This window comes from Natator depressus, chromosome 3, assembly GCF_965152275.1.
Source record: "Natator depressus isolate rNatDep1 chromosome 3, rNatDep2.hap1, whole genome shotgun sequence".
Taxonomy (NCBI): Eukaryota; Metazoa; Chordata; order Testudines; family Cheloniidae; genus Natator; species Natator depressus.
This window is the reverse complement of record NC_134236.1, coordinates 168,062,658-168,079,132: the sequence shown is the minus strand read 5'-3', so window position 1 is coordinate 168,079,132 and position 16,475 is coordinate 168,062,658. Positions and strand designations below refer to the sequence as shown.

At 45.2% G+C, this 16,475-nt stretch overlaps 1 protein-coding gene across 5 annotated transcripts in view; it reads right to left on the bottom strand.

The window, feature by feature from the left end:
* LPGAT1 (lysophosphatidylglycerol acyltransferase 1) overlaps positions 1–16,475 on the bottom strand; it is a 143,953-nt gene that overhangs the window by 114,502 nt on the left and 12,976 nt on the right. The window contains exons 1-2 of one of the 5 annotated variants that reach the window (XM_074949302.1): positions 14,985–15,211; positions 12,450–12,717 (exon numbers count right to left, since the gene is read on the bottom strand). In XM_074949302.1, coding sequence (XP_074805403.1) covers positions 12,450–12,687 — 238 coding nt within the window. In that variant the 5' untranslated portion in view covers positions 12,688–12,717; positions 14,985–15,211. Of the gene's footprint in view, positions 1–11,253; positions 11,487–12,449; positions 12,718–14,110; positions 14,170–14,984; positions 15,212–16,475 lie in introns of those variants that run through there. The other 4 variants (XM_074949303.1, XM_074949299.1, XM_074949301.1 and 1 more) reach the window with 4 other exon arrangements.

Sequence of the window (16,475 nt, the reverse complement as noted above, 5' to 3'; positions counted from 1 at the left end):
CCTGCTCATGCACCAAAGCAACAACAAAGAAGCAACGATGAAGAGAGGTGATGAACCAGGCCTGGGTGTGGTAGTGAAGGTTGAGAAGAAAAGACTGATAATGGACCAGGCTGAAAGGGACAGGGGAATAAGGGTCTGTAACCACTTGAGTATACTCCTCTCAGAATCTGGAATAGGACCTAGAATCTCACAAATCTCAATATTCCTCTGCAGCCAGCAAAACCCACTGGCAAAATGTATCACCTCCATTTAGTGACTGGTCCACAGAGGATGACAACCTATTACTGCTATCAGTTGCTGTTAGCTCAAATGACACAGGTCTGTAGTTGGTCTAAGGGTATGCCTACACTACGAAATTAGGTCGAATTTATAGAAGTCGATTTTTTAGGAAGCGATTTTATACAGTCGATTGTGTCCCACCACTAAGCACATTAAATCGGCCGAGTGCGTCCACAGTACCGTGGCTAGCATCAACTTTTGGAGCGTTGCACTGTGGGTAGCTATCTCACAGTTCCCGCAGTCTCCGCCACCCATTGGAATTCTGGGTTAAACTCCTAATGCCTGATGGGGTAAAAACATTGTCGCAGGTGGTTTTGGGTACATGCCGTCAGTCGCCCCTCCCTCCATGAAATCAACGGCAGACAATCATTTTGTGCCTTTTTTCCATGCAGACGCCATACTGCTTTCAGCAGACAGTGCAGTAGGACTGCTAACTGTCATCATCGAACCACCACTTCCGCTGCAACTCTGCTCTCCTGCTCTTGTCTCGATAGCAAATTTCTCCATGTTGGCTGTCATGGGCTCCCGCTTCAACTCTGCTCTCCTGAATCCACCTTGCAGGTCCTCTAGTCACTCTCTAAAAATATCTATTCTCGTGGCATTCATTGTCAGCCACTGCTGCAACTCTGCTCTCCTGCAGACGCCATACCATGGTAAGCATGGAGCCCACTCAGATCAGCGTGGCAGCTATGCGCATTGTAAACACCTCACCCATTATCCTGCAGTATGTTCAGAACCTGCAAAAGCAGGCAATGAGGTGACAGCAGCGTGGTGACAAGAGTGATGAGGACATGGACACAGACTTCTCTCAAAGTATGGGCCCTGGCAGTTTGGACATCCTGGTGGCAATGGGACAGGCTCATGCTGTGGAACGCCGATTCTGGGCCCAGGAAACAAGCACAGACTGGTGGGACCGCATAGCGTTGCGGGTCTGGGATGATTCCCAGTGGCTGCGAAACTTTCACATGCATAAAGGCACTTTCATGGAACTTTGTGACTTGCTTTCCCCTGCCCTGAAGCGCAGGAATACCAAGATGAGAGTAACCCTCACAGTTCACTCGCCACAAGCAAGTGGCGATAGCCCTCTGGAAGCTTGCAATGTCAGACAGCTACCCGTCAGTCGGGAATCAATTTGGAGTGAGGGGGCTGCTGTGATGCAAGTAGTCAACGCAATCACTGAGCTGCTGCTATCAAGCGTAGTGACTCTGGGAAATGTGCAGGTCATAGTGGATGGCTTTGCAATGGGATTCCCTAACTGTGGTGGGGCGAAAGACAGAACGCATATCCCTATCTTGGGACCGGACCACCTTGGCAGCCAGTACATAAACCAAAAGGGGTACTTTTCAATGGCACTGCAAGCACTGGTGGATCACAAGGGACGTTTCACCAACATCAACGTGGGATGGCCGGGAAAGGTACATGACGCTCGCAACTTCAGGAACTCTGGTCTGTTTCAACAGCTGCAGGAAGGGACTTACTTTCCAGACTAGAAAATAACTGTTGGGGATGTTAAAATGCCTATAGTTATCCTTGGGGACCCAGCCTACCCCTTAATGCCATGGCTCATGAAGCCATACACAGGCAGCCTGGACAGTAGTCAGCTGCTGTTCAACTATAGGCTGAGCAAGTGCAGAACGGTGGTAGAATGTGCATTTGGATGTTTAAAAGCGCGCTGGCGCAGTTTACTGACACTGTTACCCCTCAGCAAAACCAATATTCCCACTGTTATTACTGCTTGCTGTGCGCTCCACAATATCTGTGAGAGAGTAAAGGGGAGACATTTATGGCGGGATGAGAGGTTGAGGCAAACCACCCGGCCGCTGATTATGCGCAGCGACACCAGGGCAGTTAGAAGACTTCCCTGTAAGCGAACCACCTTCCCCTCCCGCCCTTCAATCACCGCTTGCAGAGGCAATAAAGTCATTGTTGCTTCACATTCATGCAGTCTTTATTAATTTGTCACACAAATACGGGGTAACTGCCAAGGTAGCCCGGGAGGGGGTGGAGGATGGGAGAAGGGAAGGTCAAGGCCACACTGAACTTCAAAACGTATTGAATGCCAGCCTTCTGTTGCTTGGGCAGTCCTCTGGGGTGGAGTGGTGGGTGCTTGGAGTGCCCCGCCCCCCACGTTCTTGGGCATCTGGGTGAGGAGGCTATGGAATTTGAGGAGGAGAGCGGTTGGTTACACAGGGGCTGCAGCGGCGGTCTGTGCTCCTGCTGCCTTTCCTGCAGCTCAACCATACGCCGGAGCATATCAGTTTGATCCTCCAGTAGCCTCAGCATTGCATCCTGCCTCCTCTCATCACGCTGCTGCCACCTCTCCTCTCACACATCCCTCCTGTCCTCATGTTATTTTGTGTTTTCCTGGATTCTGACATTGCTTGCCTCCATACATTCTGCTGAGCTCTTTCAGTGCGGGAGGACTGCATGAGCTCAGAGAACATTTAATCGGGAGTGCGTTTTTTTCTCCTTCTTATCTGCACTAGCCTCTGGGACGGAGATGATGGGGGAGCGTTGAAACATTTGCAGCTGTGGGAGGAAAAAAAGGGAGAGTAGTATTTAAAAAGACATTTTAGAGACCAATGGGTAGACTCTTTCACGGTGAGCCAAGCTGTTAATATTACATAGCACATGTGCTTTCGGTACAAAGTCGCTCCCCCACCCCAGACAGCCACAGGCAAACAGCCCAGCAGGAACGTCCACCTCTGAATGTCCCCTTAATAAAATTCCCCTATTTTAACCAGGTGACCATGAATGATCACTCTCCTGAGGATAACACAGAGAGATAAAGAGGGGATGTTGCCTGAATGCCAGCAAACACCGGGACCATATGCTGCCATGCTTTGTTATGCAATGATTCCAGACTACCTGCTACTGGCCTGGCGTGCTAAAGTGTCCTACCACGGAGGATGCAATAAGGCTTTCCCCCCGCAGAAACCTTTTGCAAAGGTTTTGGGAGTACCTCCAGGAGAGCATCACTGAGATGTCCCTGGAGGTTTTCTGCTCCATCCCCAGACGTGTTAACAGACTTTTCCAGTAGCTGTACTGGCCGCGAATGCATCCCAAGTCTTCAGGGCAAATCAATCATTAAACACGCTTGCTTTTAAACCGTGTATTCTATTTACAAAGATACACTCACCAGAGGTGCCTTCTCTGCCTTCAAGGTCCAGGAGCCCGCTTTTGGGAGGGTATTGGCTCCAGGGTGATAAACAGTTCCTGGCCGTCAGGAAGAACAGTTTCATCCTCCTCCTCATCTTCCTCATGCCCGTTGCATGAGACTCCCCCCTTGCAGGAGTCCACGTACAGGGGTGGAGTAGTGGTCGGGGCACCACCTAGAATTGCATGCAGCTCATCACAGAAGTGGCATGTCTGGGGGTCTGACCCGGAGCGGCCGTTTGCCTCTTTGGAAGGCTTGCCTGAGCTCCTTAAATTTCACGCAGCACTGCTGCGGGTCCCTGTTATAGCCTCTGTCCTTCATGCCATTGGAGATTCAAATATTTTGGCATTTCGTATTTTGGAATGGAGTTCTGATAGCACGGATTTGTCTCCCCATACAGCGGTCAGATCCAGTACCTCCCGTTCAGTCCATACTGGAGCTCTTTTGCGATTCTGGGACTGCATGGTCACCTCTGCTGAAGGCCTCGCCACGCTGGCCAAACAGGAAATGAAATTCAAAAGTTCCCGGTGCTTTTCCTGTGTACCTGGCTAGTGCATCTGAGTTGGAAGTGCTGTCCAGAGCAGTCACAATGGAGCACTCTAGGATAGCTCCCGGAGACCAATACCGTCAAATTGCGTCCACGTTACCCCAAATTCGACCCGGCAATGTTGATTTCAGCACCAAGTCCCTCGTCGGGGAGGAGTACAGAAATAAATTTTAAGAGCCCTTTAAGTCTACAAAAATGGCTTCATCGTGTGGACGAGTGCAGGATTAAATCGATCTAAAGCTGCTAAATTTGACCTAAACTCGTAGTGTAGACCAGGGCTCAATGTTATAATCCTCCTGAGGAACCATGTAGAATTCAATGTACTTCCACATGATGGATTCCCTCCCTTTCCAGGTGTTCTTCCCCCCCCCAAACATAGGAAGTTACATTAAAAAAAAATCTCGATTAAAAAAATTAAGGTTACAAAATCAAGCACTCCAAAATTAGAAAATTACAATTAAGGTTGCCCTTTCTGCAAATGCATGATGATACAGTCTTTAATTACACGATTGCATAGTATTTTTCCCACAGGACACCTGACTTATTCAGAGCACAGGGAGGATGATGCTCAGAGAATTAGTCAGGATTGCGTAATAAACAAGGCTTCTTTGCAGGGGGAGAGTACAACCATTGCCTCATTTGTTAGAGGGTGTGTACTATTGGAAATTACTGGCATGGACAAGTTGTTGGAAGGTGTGTAGTGAACGAGGCAGGGGACTGCAGAAAAAGAAAGAAGAGTCTCATAGTTAAAAGCAATTGAACACCATCATGGAGAATCAGATTCTATCTCTGTCTCGACCAGGATCACATATGAACTCTGGGGCAAAGTTACCTAAACCAAAATTTTCACACTGTTTGTTCCTCATTTGCTAGGTGCTCATTTTGAGACACCAAAGTTCTGATTTCCAGAAGTGCTGAGCACTCAACTTCAACTGATGTCAATGGGACCTTTGCTTTGAAAATATAAAGTGCTATAAAATGCTATGCACATCAGGACATAGGTATTTCAAATTTTACATGGATTTTGGGAGCTCACTTTTGACTTTAAAGTGTCTGTGCCACAATGGCGATAACACAATTCCCTTGTGAGGTGCACTGGTGACAACAAATTAATGTTTGTTAAGAACTCCAATGCTGTACTGATGACCGCCCTAGAAAGCACATGAGTACACTAATAATTCTGTATTCAAAGCAAAGTCTGAATGGTGTGTAGTAATAAAGACAGAGGGCCATACTCTGAATAGCGATCAAACAAAATATTGAATAGCTGCTATTCATTCAGCAAGCACCTTCTATTCGGTGCATCGAATGAGGCAGAGGTTGGGGTGGGGGTGGGAAATAGTATAAGGTCACGTAATTGAAGGTTGTAGCATAATGCAGATGCACAAGGGGGCCGAATTAAGGTTGCATGGAAACTTTCAATTCTGGCAGTTTCTAACTTTTGAGTGCTTGACTTTACATTAAAGATGCAGTTGTGTGTCAGTAGGCTTTTTAAACCTTTTTTTAAATGGAATCCTAGAGCTGTCATATGGCCCAAAATATATATAGATTATCCTGAAAGTTTGAAATTTCTGCCCTATGCTCAGTAGAGACTAAGCTATTTAAAGACAATGGTATTAGAAAGAAACATGGTTACATTTTCCTCACTTTCTTGCTGGTGAGTCTGTGGAGTATTTTTTAAAGACCAGTTAATATGCTAAGTCAGCCAAAGCAAGCAATGACTTGAAGGGGGGAGAAACCCCACATTTTTTCTCTTGCAGTGTAACAAAGAACAAAACAATGCACTATTTTTGTTAATGATAATTTAAGCATGTTTTGTTTGCCTCCCACTTTTGTTCTTTCCATGCCAGAAGGCACTAGCTTTCTTTAAAACAATAAAAAAAGAAGTGCAGGTAAAACACCAGCACTGCTTCAATATCTTATTGCTCTTTTGAGTGACATTTTAAGGATAAACTGCAAGCAACAGCTGAAGGATAAATTTAGTCCCAGTGACACCTTACTGATACTGGATGGAAAACAAAGTCAAAGAACTAGGGTAAAGTGTACAAATTTTGTACTAAGAATTAAAAAAAAAAAGTGAATTACTTGGTGACTTTGGAGATCATAAAATGAATTAGGGTGGTGTGCGTGTGTGTATGTAGAGATTGCATACACAACTTACACAAAATAATGTATCTACAATCAGTTCTACATTACAACCTTATCACTTTTGCAAGATGAGCCTTTTCCCCAAGCCACAATGGAATGAATCAGAGACTTGTCACCCTCAACTTTTAACTTCTCTTATCAGCTTTATTTTAAACTCAACGCTTCTCATAAAGCATGTGTAATCTTCCTCCTTCATTAAAGGTTTTAAATACTTGTTTACATAAAGATATAGTCATTAAAATCAGGTTAATATCTTTGGACTCAATATAATCCATTTGTAGATTAGTCAGACCATAAACAGCTGTATCTACAGAATCAGGGACTACTGGGGAACTCCACACGTGGATATAACATACATCAGGGCAGCCGAAGTCCAAACTTACTAAGTGACATAAGACCTCTTTCCACATGTCCAAGCAACTGACCACAGACCAAATACATTCCTCACTGTTTTATTTGGAAAGAGGAAGGCATATGTATTTTTCAAATTCAGTATTTCATGCTATTTAAAATATTAAGTGTTTTTACTAGAAGACTGACAAAGTGCTTGTCCATTTATGAACACTAAATACAAAAGTGAATGCTAATCCTCAAAGATTTGTTTTTAAAAGAAAATATCAAACTAATATTGTGTAGCAAAATCGGATATCTGACAATTTCTTTTTAGTTTATGGCAGTGACTGTTGCTTAGGACACCGTGAAATATTCCTAATTAAAAATAAAAATAAATGGTCAGGGAGAAGTAGGGGAACAGGAAATGGTGGCAAGGAGGGAAGAGATTAGGTCAAGTAAATTGGTGAGCAAAATATTTACTTTTAGATCTTATCGGCTATTTTCCAACCCCCGTTCTACTTCCTGGCTGACAGTCATGTAACACCATAAGAGAAAGATTCCACCTGCTTCTCCAGTCCTATGCATCTAAAAGAAAACTTCCAACAACTGATTTTAGTGTTGGTGGAGAAAAGGCAACAAAGTCTGCTGGCTGAGTACATGGGTGATTTGGAGGAACTAGGGTGGCCACTGAGACCATGCAGATGGCCAGACACAGACTGACACTGCTACCAGAAGCTAGCTCCTTTCTACCAGGGTGAACATCATCATACCTTTACTGGCTAAAGGTATTATTTATATTATAGTAGTTCCAAGAGTCCCCAAATAAGAATCCAGGTCCCATTGTGCTAGGTGCTGTTCAAACAAGACAATCCCAGCCCCACAGAGCTTAAAAGTCTAAATAAGGTTCTTCCACTTTTGCCCCTACAGTGGAAGCATTCATTCACTTTCACCTATCCAGAAGGCTTTTCCCCCTCTATTGCCTGAAATAACTCCTAGATGCAGTTCCAGCCTGCAGTCACTCAAGACATGTCTACCTGTAGCTAGGAGTGTGCCTCCCAGCACGGGTAGACAGATACATGCTAGCTCTGCTCAAGCCATCACACTAAAAATAGCTGTGGTCATGGCGGCGGCTCAGGCTAGCTGACCAAGTACAAACTCACTCAACCACCTGGGTATGTACTTGGGCTCCTAGTCTGACCCACTATCATGGCCAGGGAGCCGTGGTCGAGAGGGGCGCCACCCAAGTGCAGCAAGCTGACAGGCCTGGGCTGCCAGAACGAAGTGAGTGCAGACAAGCCCAGGGCTGAAGCCACCGGGCAAGGGGCAAGCAATGCCGCCCAGAGCTGCCAGCCTGGTGGGGACACACAGTAAGCAGGACTCACCCCTGTAGAGCCAGCGCACCAGGCCCAGGGTCCCCACAGGCCTGGTGGTCAGGGAGCATATGGTCAGGGGGAGCCCCTGGGCTCAGAAACTCCTCCTTGTGCAGTTCTACTTTTAATCTAAACCAACCCAGTGCTGTGTTGATTTAAAGTGAAGGTTAACTCCAGTTAATGTGGCAAGCTACTGGGTATTTAAAGAACAAACAAACCTTAATCTCTCTCTGAATGGCCCAGGAGAAGGCTGGATGTTGCAGAGCACATGGTTTGGGGAAAATTCGGGACTGGAGGATGTTGGGGTCATCTTGACAAGTTTAAGTAAGGCCAGTGGAGGAGAGAGCATGACAGTGGTATAACAAGCAGGCTGCTGGAATCAAGAGTTGCCGAGTCAGTTGCTTAATACACAAGACACTCCATGTACGCTGGCTGTAAGCATCCAGACTAGGGAGCTACAGCAGCAGAGCATTTTGAGGCACTCAGGGATACAGAGCAGGCAGTGACAACCCCTCACTGGTCTGGACTGCACTCCAGAATGTTATAACGACCAATATACAAAGTAAGCAACAGATTCAGAACCCCATCACAGGCATAGTAAGGTAAAGAAACATTGGCCCCTGGACTAGCTCAGAATCTCGGATTTATCTGGGGGTTTTTTTGAGTAGCAAAATCAATATTACCCCCTCTGGTCAGCTTACAGCTAGCACAGTAGAACGGTTAGAAGTGTTACTTTTGAAAGCCCCCACTTTCAACTGTAAGTATCTTTAGAGAAAGATGCCTAGACTGAGAACAATAAAATGGCTTAAAGCTAGTTTATGAAAACTTGAAAATGGGATCTACAAGGCTACACTAAAACCCCTTTGACAATACTAGATCAGTACTGCTTTAATAAAGCACGGGACATACTGCATGAAAAATGGATTATTCCATTTTCTGTTTTTATGAATAGTGTTAAAAAGCAGAACATAAGAAACCTTTGTAATACCAAGTAAGGGCAAGTGGTTATGACCAAGAACTATCACTTAATCCTTTTTTTTTTTTAATTCTTCTTTAAACCTCCTTCCCCTTTTCAGCTTGCCCAGTTATACTCTTCCACTTTACATAACCCATATCCAAACAATATCAGGAATGGGGCAAATGGGGGACTAGAAAATACAGAAGCCAAAGGAAGGAGGCAAAGAGAGACACTTGAGGTCTTTCCCTCATTTGTTCCTGGACCCTATTATACACATTACCCTAAAATAAAAAAAATAAATAAAAAAGCAGCCAGACTCTAGGCCATTAATTATAAATATATACTTATTTGCATGTGTATCACTGGCTCTCTCATAGCCTGAGTTTACAAACATTAGCAAAGCTTCAAACACTAGAGAAGTAGAGTACTACTCATGTTACAGATAGGGTAACTGATGGACGAAGGGTAAATGCTTTTACCCATAGTTACATAGCAATTAAGTGGCAGAGCTGAAAGCCAGAACCTATTAATCCTGACTTCCAGTTCCTTGTTCTAACTACTAGGTATATTAGTATATTTTAAATATATATAATTTGTTTGATCTTCAAACTCAGCTCTTAAAACCAAATTTAGTTATCTTTATGACTATGAAACAATTAGTGTTTTTCCTCCACTATCCAAGTTGTGGTTGCCATGGAGGGCAGAAAGAAATCACCTTTCACCTGAAGCAGAACATTCTCAGGTCAAAAAACCACCCACCTTATTTCTTTCTACCCCACTGCCATCATTCTTAATTAATCTAGTTTACATAAAACTAGCCAAAAGAAGGCATATTAGTGTTCTTTATCCCCCACATCAAATATAGGTGGCATCTTGCATACCCTTTAATTCAGAAGAAAAAGTATTACTCAAAGATATCCAATAGCTAGCTTCTCTCCTGGTCAGAAAAGTGAAAAATCCTTCATATAGTCAATACATGCAACTTAATTTACAGGTGTACATTCAGCTACCATCACAACTTATATTTTGTTTGCATGCATTAAAATTAGAGATACATTGGAACTAGTATGCACTAAGTAACTAACCTTAGTCCTAGTTTTGGACACTGAAAAAAATAGATGTATTCTATACCACATTCTATCCTTTCACATTATCAGCTAATACCCAATGCCATTCACTTCACATGTGCAATAGTAAGAGTAGCACTTGAATTCTGAATGAAAGTGGTACATCTCTCTATCTTAAAAAACAGACGGACCCCATATAACTACATTACATGTATGTACTCCAGATGAGGAGATTTTATACATACAATTAAATCATTTTATACACACTTTCCAAAACTATATGTAACCCACACACCTCCTGGATGTGGTGTTCTGTCCCATCTAGTGGCATAGAAAGAGATTAATGAGTCTGCTCTACAGCCTTAGCCAACAGCCAGTTAGCTTTTAGCTCATGCAGTAGAGGCTCCTACACTAAGCTCCAGAGATTCCCAGGTTCGATCCCGCTCGCTGACAATCAGAGTCTGTCGGTGTTACATATACGATATGCTGCACCCTCACCAGAGAGAAGGAAAGAAGAGCTAAGAAAAGAGAGGAAATGCACCCTTTACCTCTTTTGTAGGTGAGCCTACAGAATATTATTGTTCTATCAGCACCTGCTTAAGTGTATTCTCTTATTTGATAAGGAGGGCTCAGTATCTAATTTAAGACTTTCTTCCACAAGTGACAAATGCCTTAATTCATAGTAGAAAGCAAGGAATAGGGTTCCCTTGCCCTAAAATCATCCAAGAGAATACTTCCACCCTGGTGTCAATTCTCCTATTCAAATTAACTTTAAACAAATATACTAAGGAGTTCTTCAATAATAAAACAAAGCTGTTCAAATTGTCAAAATGCAACAGCACGCCAATTAGCAGATGTATGCAGATCATGTCGAAACCACTTTCCATGCAAGAGGCAAAAGAAACCACACAGTTCTGCAGTCAGCAGGGAATAGATCCCAAAGAAACTAACTTCAACATTCACTGAATGTCATATATTCAGTGGACAATGGCTTGAATTTTAACTAGCATTTTCAATCTGCACATACCAGGGTCATATGCTGAATGAATTTTACCTTACCATTATGCTGATAACTTTCACATATCCAATTAACACACACACACTCAACAGCATAAAGGTCCCTCTTTTCCTGTTGGAAGAGCTTTCCTTTATTGTGTTTAGAGACTGAAGTGGACATCTAAAAAGCACCTGCCACTGCAAATACCATGTGGACTTCTTTTAATGAGCAAATGTAAACATAAAAGATTAAAAGACTAGCACATCTGGAAAAGCTCAGGCTGTACCAGGCAAGACAATTCTGAAGCAGTGCAATGTTTGTGACAGTTCCAGCTCCACAGACTGGAAACTAAATTTTGCTGCCGCCACCATCTCCTCAAGAAGAACCAGAAGCTCACCTAGAATATCCACAGAACATGTGCATCTTGAAAAGACGCCTGACAAGGTACCAAAAGGCCCATTAGCACAGGGACTTCAGCTCTTGTAGCCTACTCAATGCTTTTTCTGGGAAGTGAGAAAGATCCATCTGGGTCAACACTTAGAATCCTGACTAATTAGGAGTCCGACCAGACTCCATCAGAGCTGTAGGCTGTCATTCCTTTAATGCATGGAAAAGGCCTGTAGATGCATCCTGGGCAGGAAAGAGGGAGACAGACAATTTTAGGAGAGGTGTTCACATACTGCTCTCTCTAGACACATTTACTCTATCCACCTCCCCCTTTCCAAAAAGTGTTGATGGTTGTTTCCTTGCACAGAGTGCAGCTGGCAAGATGAAAGTCAGAGTGTCCAAGGACAAGTCTAGAACCTTCCTTAATATTTCAGCTCAGTATACTACCCTGATGACCCTACAAAGTCCAAGAGGCAAAAAGAAGTTCAATAATGATTACAAAATAAGGCATGCAAGATATAAAACCATACAGTCAAAACTTTAGCTCTATTAAAAGTAAACGAAGACCTACACGCTCTAGAGTGTTGTCTCTATTTTTCATCTACATCCATGACTGAAGCAGTAAAAAAGAAAATTCCAGTTGCAACTCATATGGATTATAAGAGCTACTCTTCAGAGATGAACTTGATTCAAACCCCTTACTCTTGTGAGTTGATCGCTCTAAGTGGAAGTGATCTGGAGATATGTACTGCATGCATATTTAAAGGAGGTTTATACAAAGTGTGTGTATTTCACCCTCATACACAACAGAAATAACTCTTTTCAGAGGTGCTACTACTCCACAGAACATCAAAACAAGATAATCTAGGGCCTTGAAAAAATAGCACTCCTAAAGCCATGGATCTTACTAACAAAGTAGAATACTGATTGAGAGCTAAGAACCTCTATTGCTTAATATGTTCTTTTGAATCCAAACATGTTATGCATTATGTTAAGATCTTTCAAAAATATCAGTTTTCATATGATAAATATTAGATTCAATTATGTTACCATCCAGAAATATAGTGCAGGTTTGTATAAAAATCCTGGAAAAATCATCCCACTGTATTAATATACATCACTATTAATGCCTGTGTTTCAAAGTTTATTTTAATTATTATACTTGTACTTTTTTTTTTTTTTTTTAAGTATTAAAAATAGTCTTACCTGTATATCCTGCCCACCAGCCCCAGGAAGCCACCATAGCTAAAAGCCATTTAAATAACACTCCTTCGATATACCAGAACCGCTTACTATCTAACAGTCGAAGAGGCTGCAGTATAATTAAATACAAGATGTAGGATGGAATAGCAACCAGGTTATTGGCAACCATGAAGCTGAACCTCAGGAGTCCTTTCAGAAGTGTATAGCCCACCCTCCGGGCCTCTTCTAAAGTCACAGCCATTCTCTTCACACCAGAGTATGTGGGCTCTTCCTACAGTAAAAGAAGAACAAGATACAGCCATTACTTACAGAATAAAATGAAAAAACCTCTCTACAGAACCAAAATGCTAGTGAGATAGATAGTGTCCCCTTAACAAAGCTGCCTACTTCAGCCCCAATCCATTTTCATAAGCATCTGCAGCCCTTATTTACCTCTACGATACCTCAAAATTAGTCAGACTGGAGGATGAAAATAAAGTACATTGAACATTTCCACATCCCACAGAAAGAAAGAAAGAAGTCAAGAATACCACACACCATCAAGGTGATACTCGCCTGCATTAAAAAGCTATGATTTGAGAAGTTTCTGGGAGTCACACAAAAAACCTGCAGCTATGAACTAAGGTAAGTGGCATATCAATAGACTTGGAAGGACTACGTTTTATCAGTAGACATTGGTTTCACTGTACACACACAAACCAAGGAACAAATATTTCCATTGATAACTGAAGTTTACAGATAGGCAAAGTAAGAAAAATGCTGCAAGAACTTTTATTAGAGATTGATTTAAGCATATTTACTTTTTGCTTTAATAGGTTTTGTTGGTAATTTGTATTTTAATGGTTATAAAGCTTTAACTTTCTGAATCTCATTATCTATTATCAGTAAATAATTACTGTCTGACCACATAGTTACCAAAAATTTTCCACACCTGTAAAAATTTAAAGGGATAAAAAATAGAAAAGATGCTTAAAAACAGCTATATGACAAAAATATATATATAAAAAAATAATAATTCTGCCAAACCTACATATCAAACTGGACATTCAGCAAGTCATCATATAAATTACATAAACATACCCTGGAGAACACATTCCCTGGGCAGCAAGTGACCACTGAAAACCAAACAACAGAACTGGGGAGGGATGGGGTAGTAGTCCCCTCCCTTTCAAACTCAGTGACTTGCCATGGCTCACACCAAAAGGGGCAGGAACGCTTGGAAAAAGGGGGGAAAAAAATACATTGTTTGCAACAGGGTTTTACCGGGACAACAGGAAGGGGAAATAATGACACACACTCCTCGTTTCAGAGGAGCAGCCGTGTTAGTCTGTATTCGCAAAAAGAAAAGGAGGATTTGTGGCACCTTAGAGACTAACAAATTTATTAGAGCATAAGCTTTCATGAGCTACAGCTCACTTCATCGGTCTCTCCAAAGTCAAGAGCCAGCACCGAGGAGGCAAGGTCTCCCTCACCCTTCACGCGGCGAAGCCTGGCTGAGGAGGAGCGGGGCGAGCCCCCGCAGCTGCGCTAGACCCGCCGAGGGGGAGCCAGGCAGCGAGCGAGGGGTAGGGAAGGGCACCAGGGCAGCCAAGGGGGAACGTGGGGAGGGGGAAGCGGGGGCTAGGGCCGTTCGCGGGTGACTGACCCCGGCCGGCGGGACTCACCTCCTGCGGCGCAGGGGAACTGAGGAGGCCGCGGCGGGAGGCGGCGGCGGCGCGTGTCGCGGTTGGCGGCGGCGGGAGGCGGCTCGGCGGGCTCATGGACCCGGAGGTGGCTGGCCGGGCCCTGGGTAACGGGCCGGGAGCGCTGCGCTCCCGCCGTTCTACTCCCCTTGCAGCGGCCTGCGGAGAGAGGGGCGGGGTCACGGTCCGCGCCGGCAGGGAGCAGGGACCGGCCGGGCCCCGTCCCGCTTTCGGGCTACAGCTGCCGAGGGGCTCGGGCCTATCGCGCCCTCCCTGCACCGCCCCCGCCTGGCGCCCCTCCTCCCCGCGCCCGGCAGCAGCCCTCCGTGCCCGGGAGCGCCGGCCTGACAGCCGCGGGCGGCGGAGCGCGTCTGGCCAGGGCGGCATCCTGCACCGTCCCCAGGGTCAGCCGGGCACCCCCCCCATGCAGGGGGCTCTCTTAAGGGCAGCAATCGGGTGTCCTTGCTCGGCCCCCCCACCCATCCCCCGAGAAGGGGATCTCCGGGGAGCGATGGGGGAGTTTGGGGGGGCCCTGCCCCCCATTCCCGAGAAGGAAATCTCGGGGGAGCGATGGGGGGGGGTCCCTGGAGGTATCCCTCCCCATCCCCCGAGAAGGGGATCCCGGGGGAGCAAGGAGGAGGACCGTGCCCCCCATCCCCCGAGAAGGGGATCCCGGGGGAGCAAGGAGGAGGACCGCGCCCCCCATCCCTCGAGAAGGGGATCTCCGGGGAGGAGCGATGGGGGGGATCGTGCCCCCCCCAGCTCTAGGTGCTTCTCTCGGTGAGCAGCAGGGGTCCGGGCCCCTTCCCGCACACCCATCGGGCTGGGTCTCCCTTCCCGTGCCGGGGCTCCCTACCTCCGCCTCGCTGGCTCTGTCCCCGGGGTAGGCGCTCGGGGGCCCGAGGGATTCATGCCGCCGGCGGCTCGCGCTGGCTAACCACCCCCGCAGCCGGGCTGGGTCTCCGCCGTGACGGCTCGCCCCTCGCGCTCGCTCCCGAGGAAGCGGCGACTGCAAGAGGCAGGAGCGGGGCTCACACGGCACCAAGCGCGGCTCCCTCCGGCCGACAGCTCCCTCTAATGAGCACAGGCTGGTTGCGCCCCCGGCGGGCAGGCCAGCACCAGGCGGCTCCTCCCCTTCCCCACGCCCAGCCCTTTGGCATCCTTTTCCCCATTGCCACCGGCGCTCGGGTCACCTGGCGCTCGCACGCCCATTGCTAGGGGCAAGAGCAGCCCTGGCGCAGCACCCAGCAGGAAGAGCTCCAGTTTCCCCAAATGCTCTCCCCTTGGCCCAGGAGAGCCAGCCCCAGGCTATGCCGTAGAGCAACCGGAGGCAGGGCTCAGGTCGAGTGGAGATTTGCATATGACAATGGAATTACAGGCTGTTTACATAAGAAATTAACAAATTTATTTGAGCATCAGCTTTTGTGAGCTATAGCTCACTTGATGGAGTGAGCTATAGCTCACGAAAGCTTATGCTCAAATAAATCTGTTACTCTCTAAGGTGCCACAAGTCCTCTTTTTCTTTTTGCGGATACAGACTAACAGGGCTGCTACTCTGAAACTGTACATAAGAAACATATCTCCACTTCCATCCAGCACTTGCTCTGAGGACATAGGAATGATCTGAAAAACTACAAATCTTTAAGTAGTTCACATTATAAACATTTTTAAATGGCCCCATTCTGAGACTTTTGTGTTCGGTTTGGAGCATATTCTTTTTTGCCCCAGATCTCACTACCAAAGAAATGGCATATTTGAGAAATAAATGTTGATTCACTTCTAGAATGTAACAAAATCGAAGCTGTACATTCCTTTAAAGTTTAGGGTTAGGTTTTATTAATAAATCATGACCATATCTATCTATGGTGCAGTGATAGGAGTATTTTAATTGATAAATATTATTTTAGAAATATGTATTCAAGTAGACATTCCACAGTCTCAGGCCTCTGCTTTGCAAACACAGGAACTTTCATCTGGGTCAGAAGGGGGGAAAATCCATCTAATCTAATCCAGTATCTTGTCTCAGAGCGGCCCATACTAGATGCTTCAGCAGAAGGTGTAAGAAGCTTGTCATAGGCAGATGTGGGATAAACTGCCACCCATGATAGGCTTCATCCTGAACTTTAATTGTTAGAGATTGGCTTAAAGTCAGAGGCATTAGGTTTGCTATCCCTTACAAGAATTATCATCAATAATAATAATTTTGGATAATCTTGAGATCCATGTAAATGTCTGATTTTTTTTTTTTTTTATAATCATGCTAAGTTCTTGGCATCAGTGACTTTTAGGCACCATGAGTGTCACAGTTCAAATTCCATGTTCTTTTTATCAGTTTTTAATTTCCTAC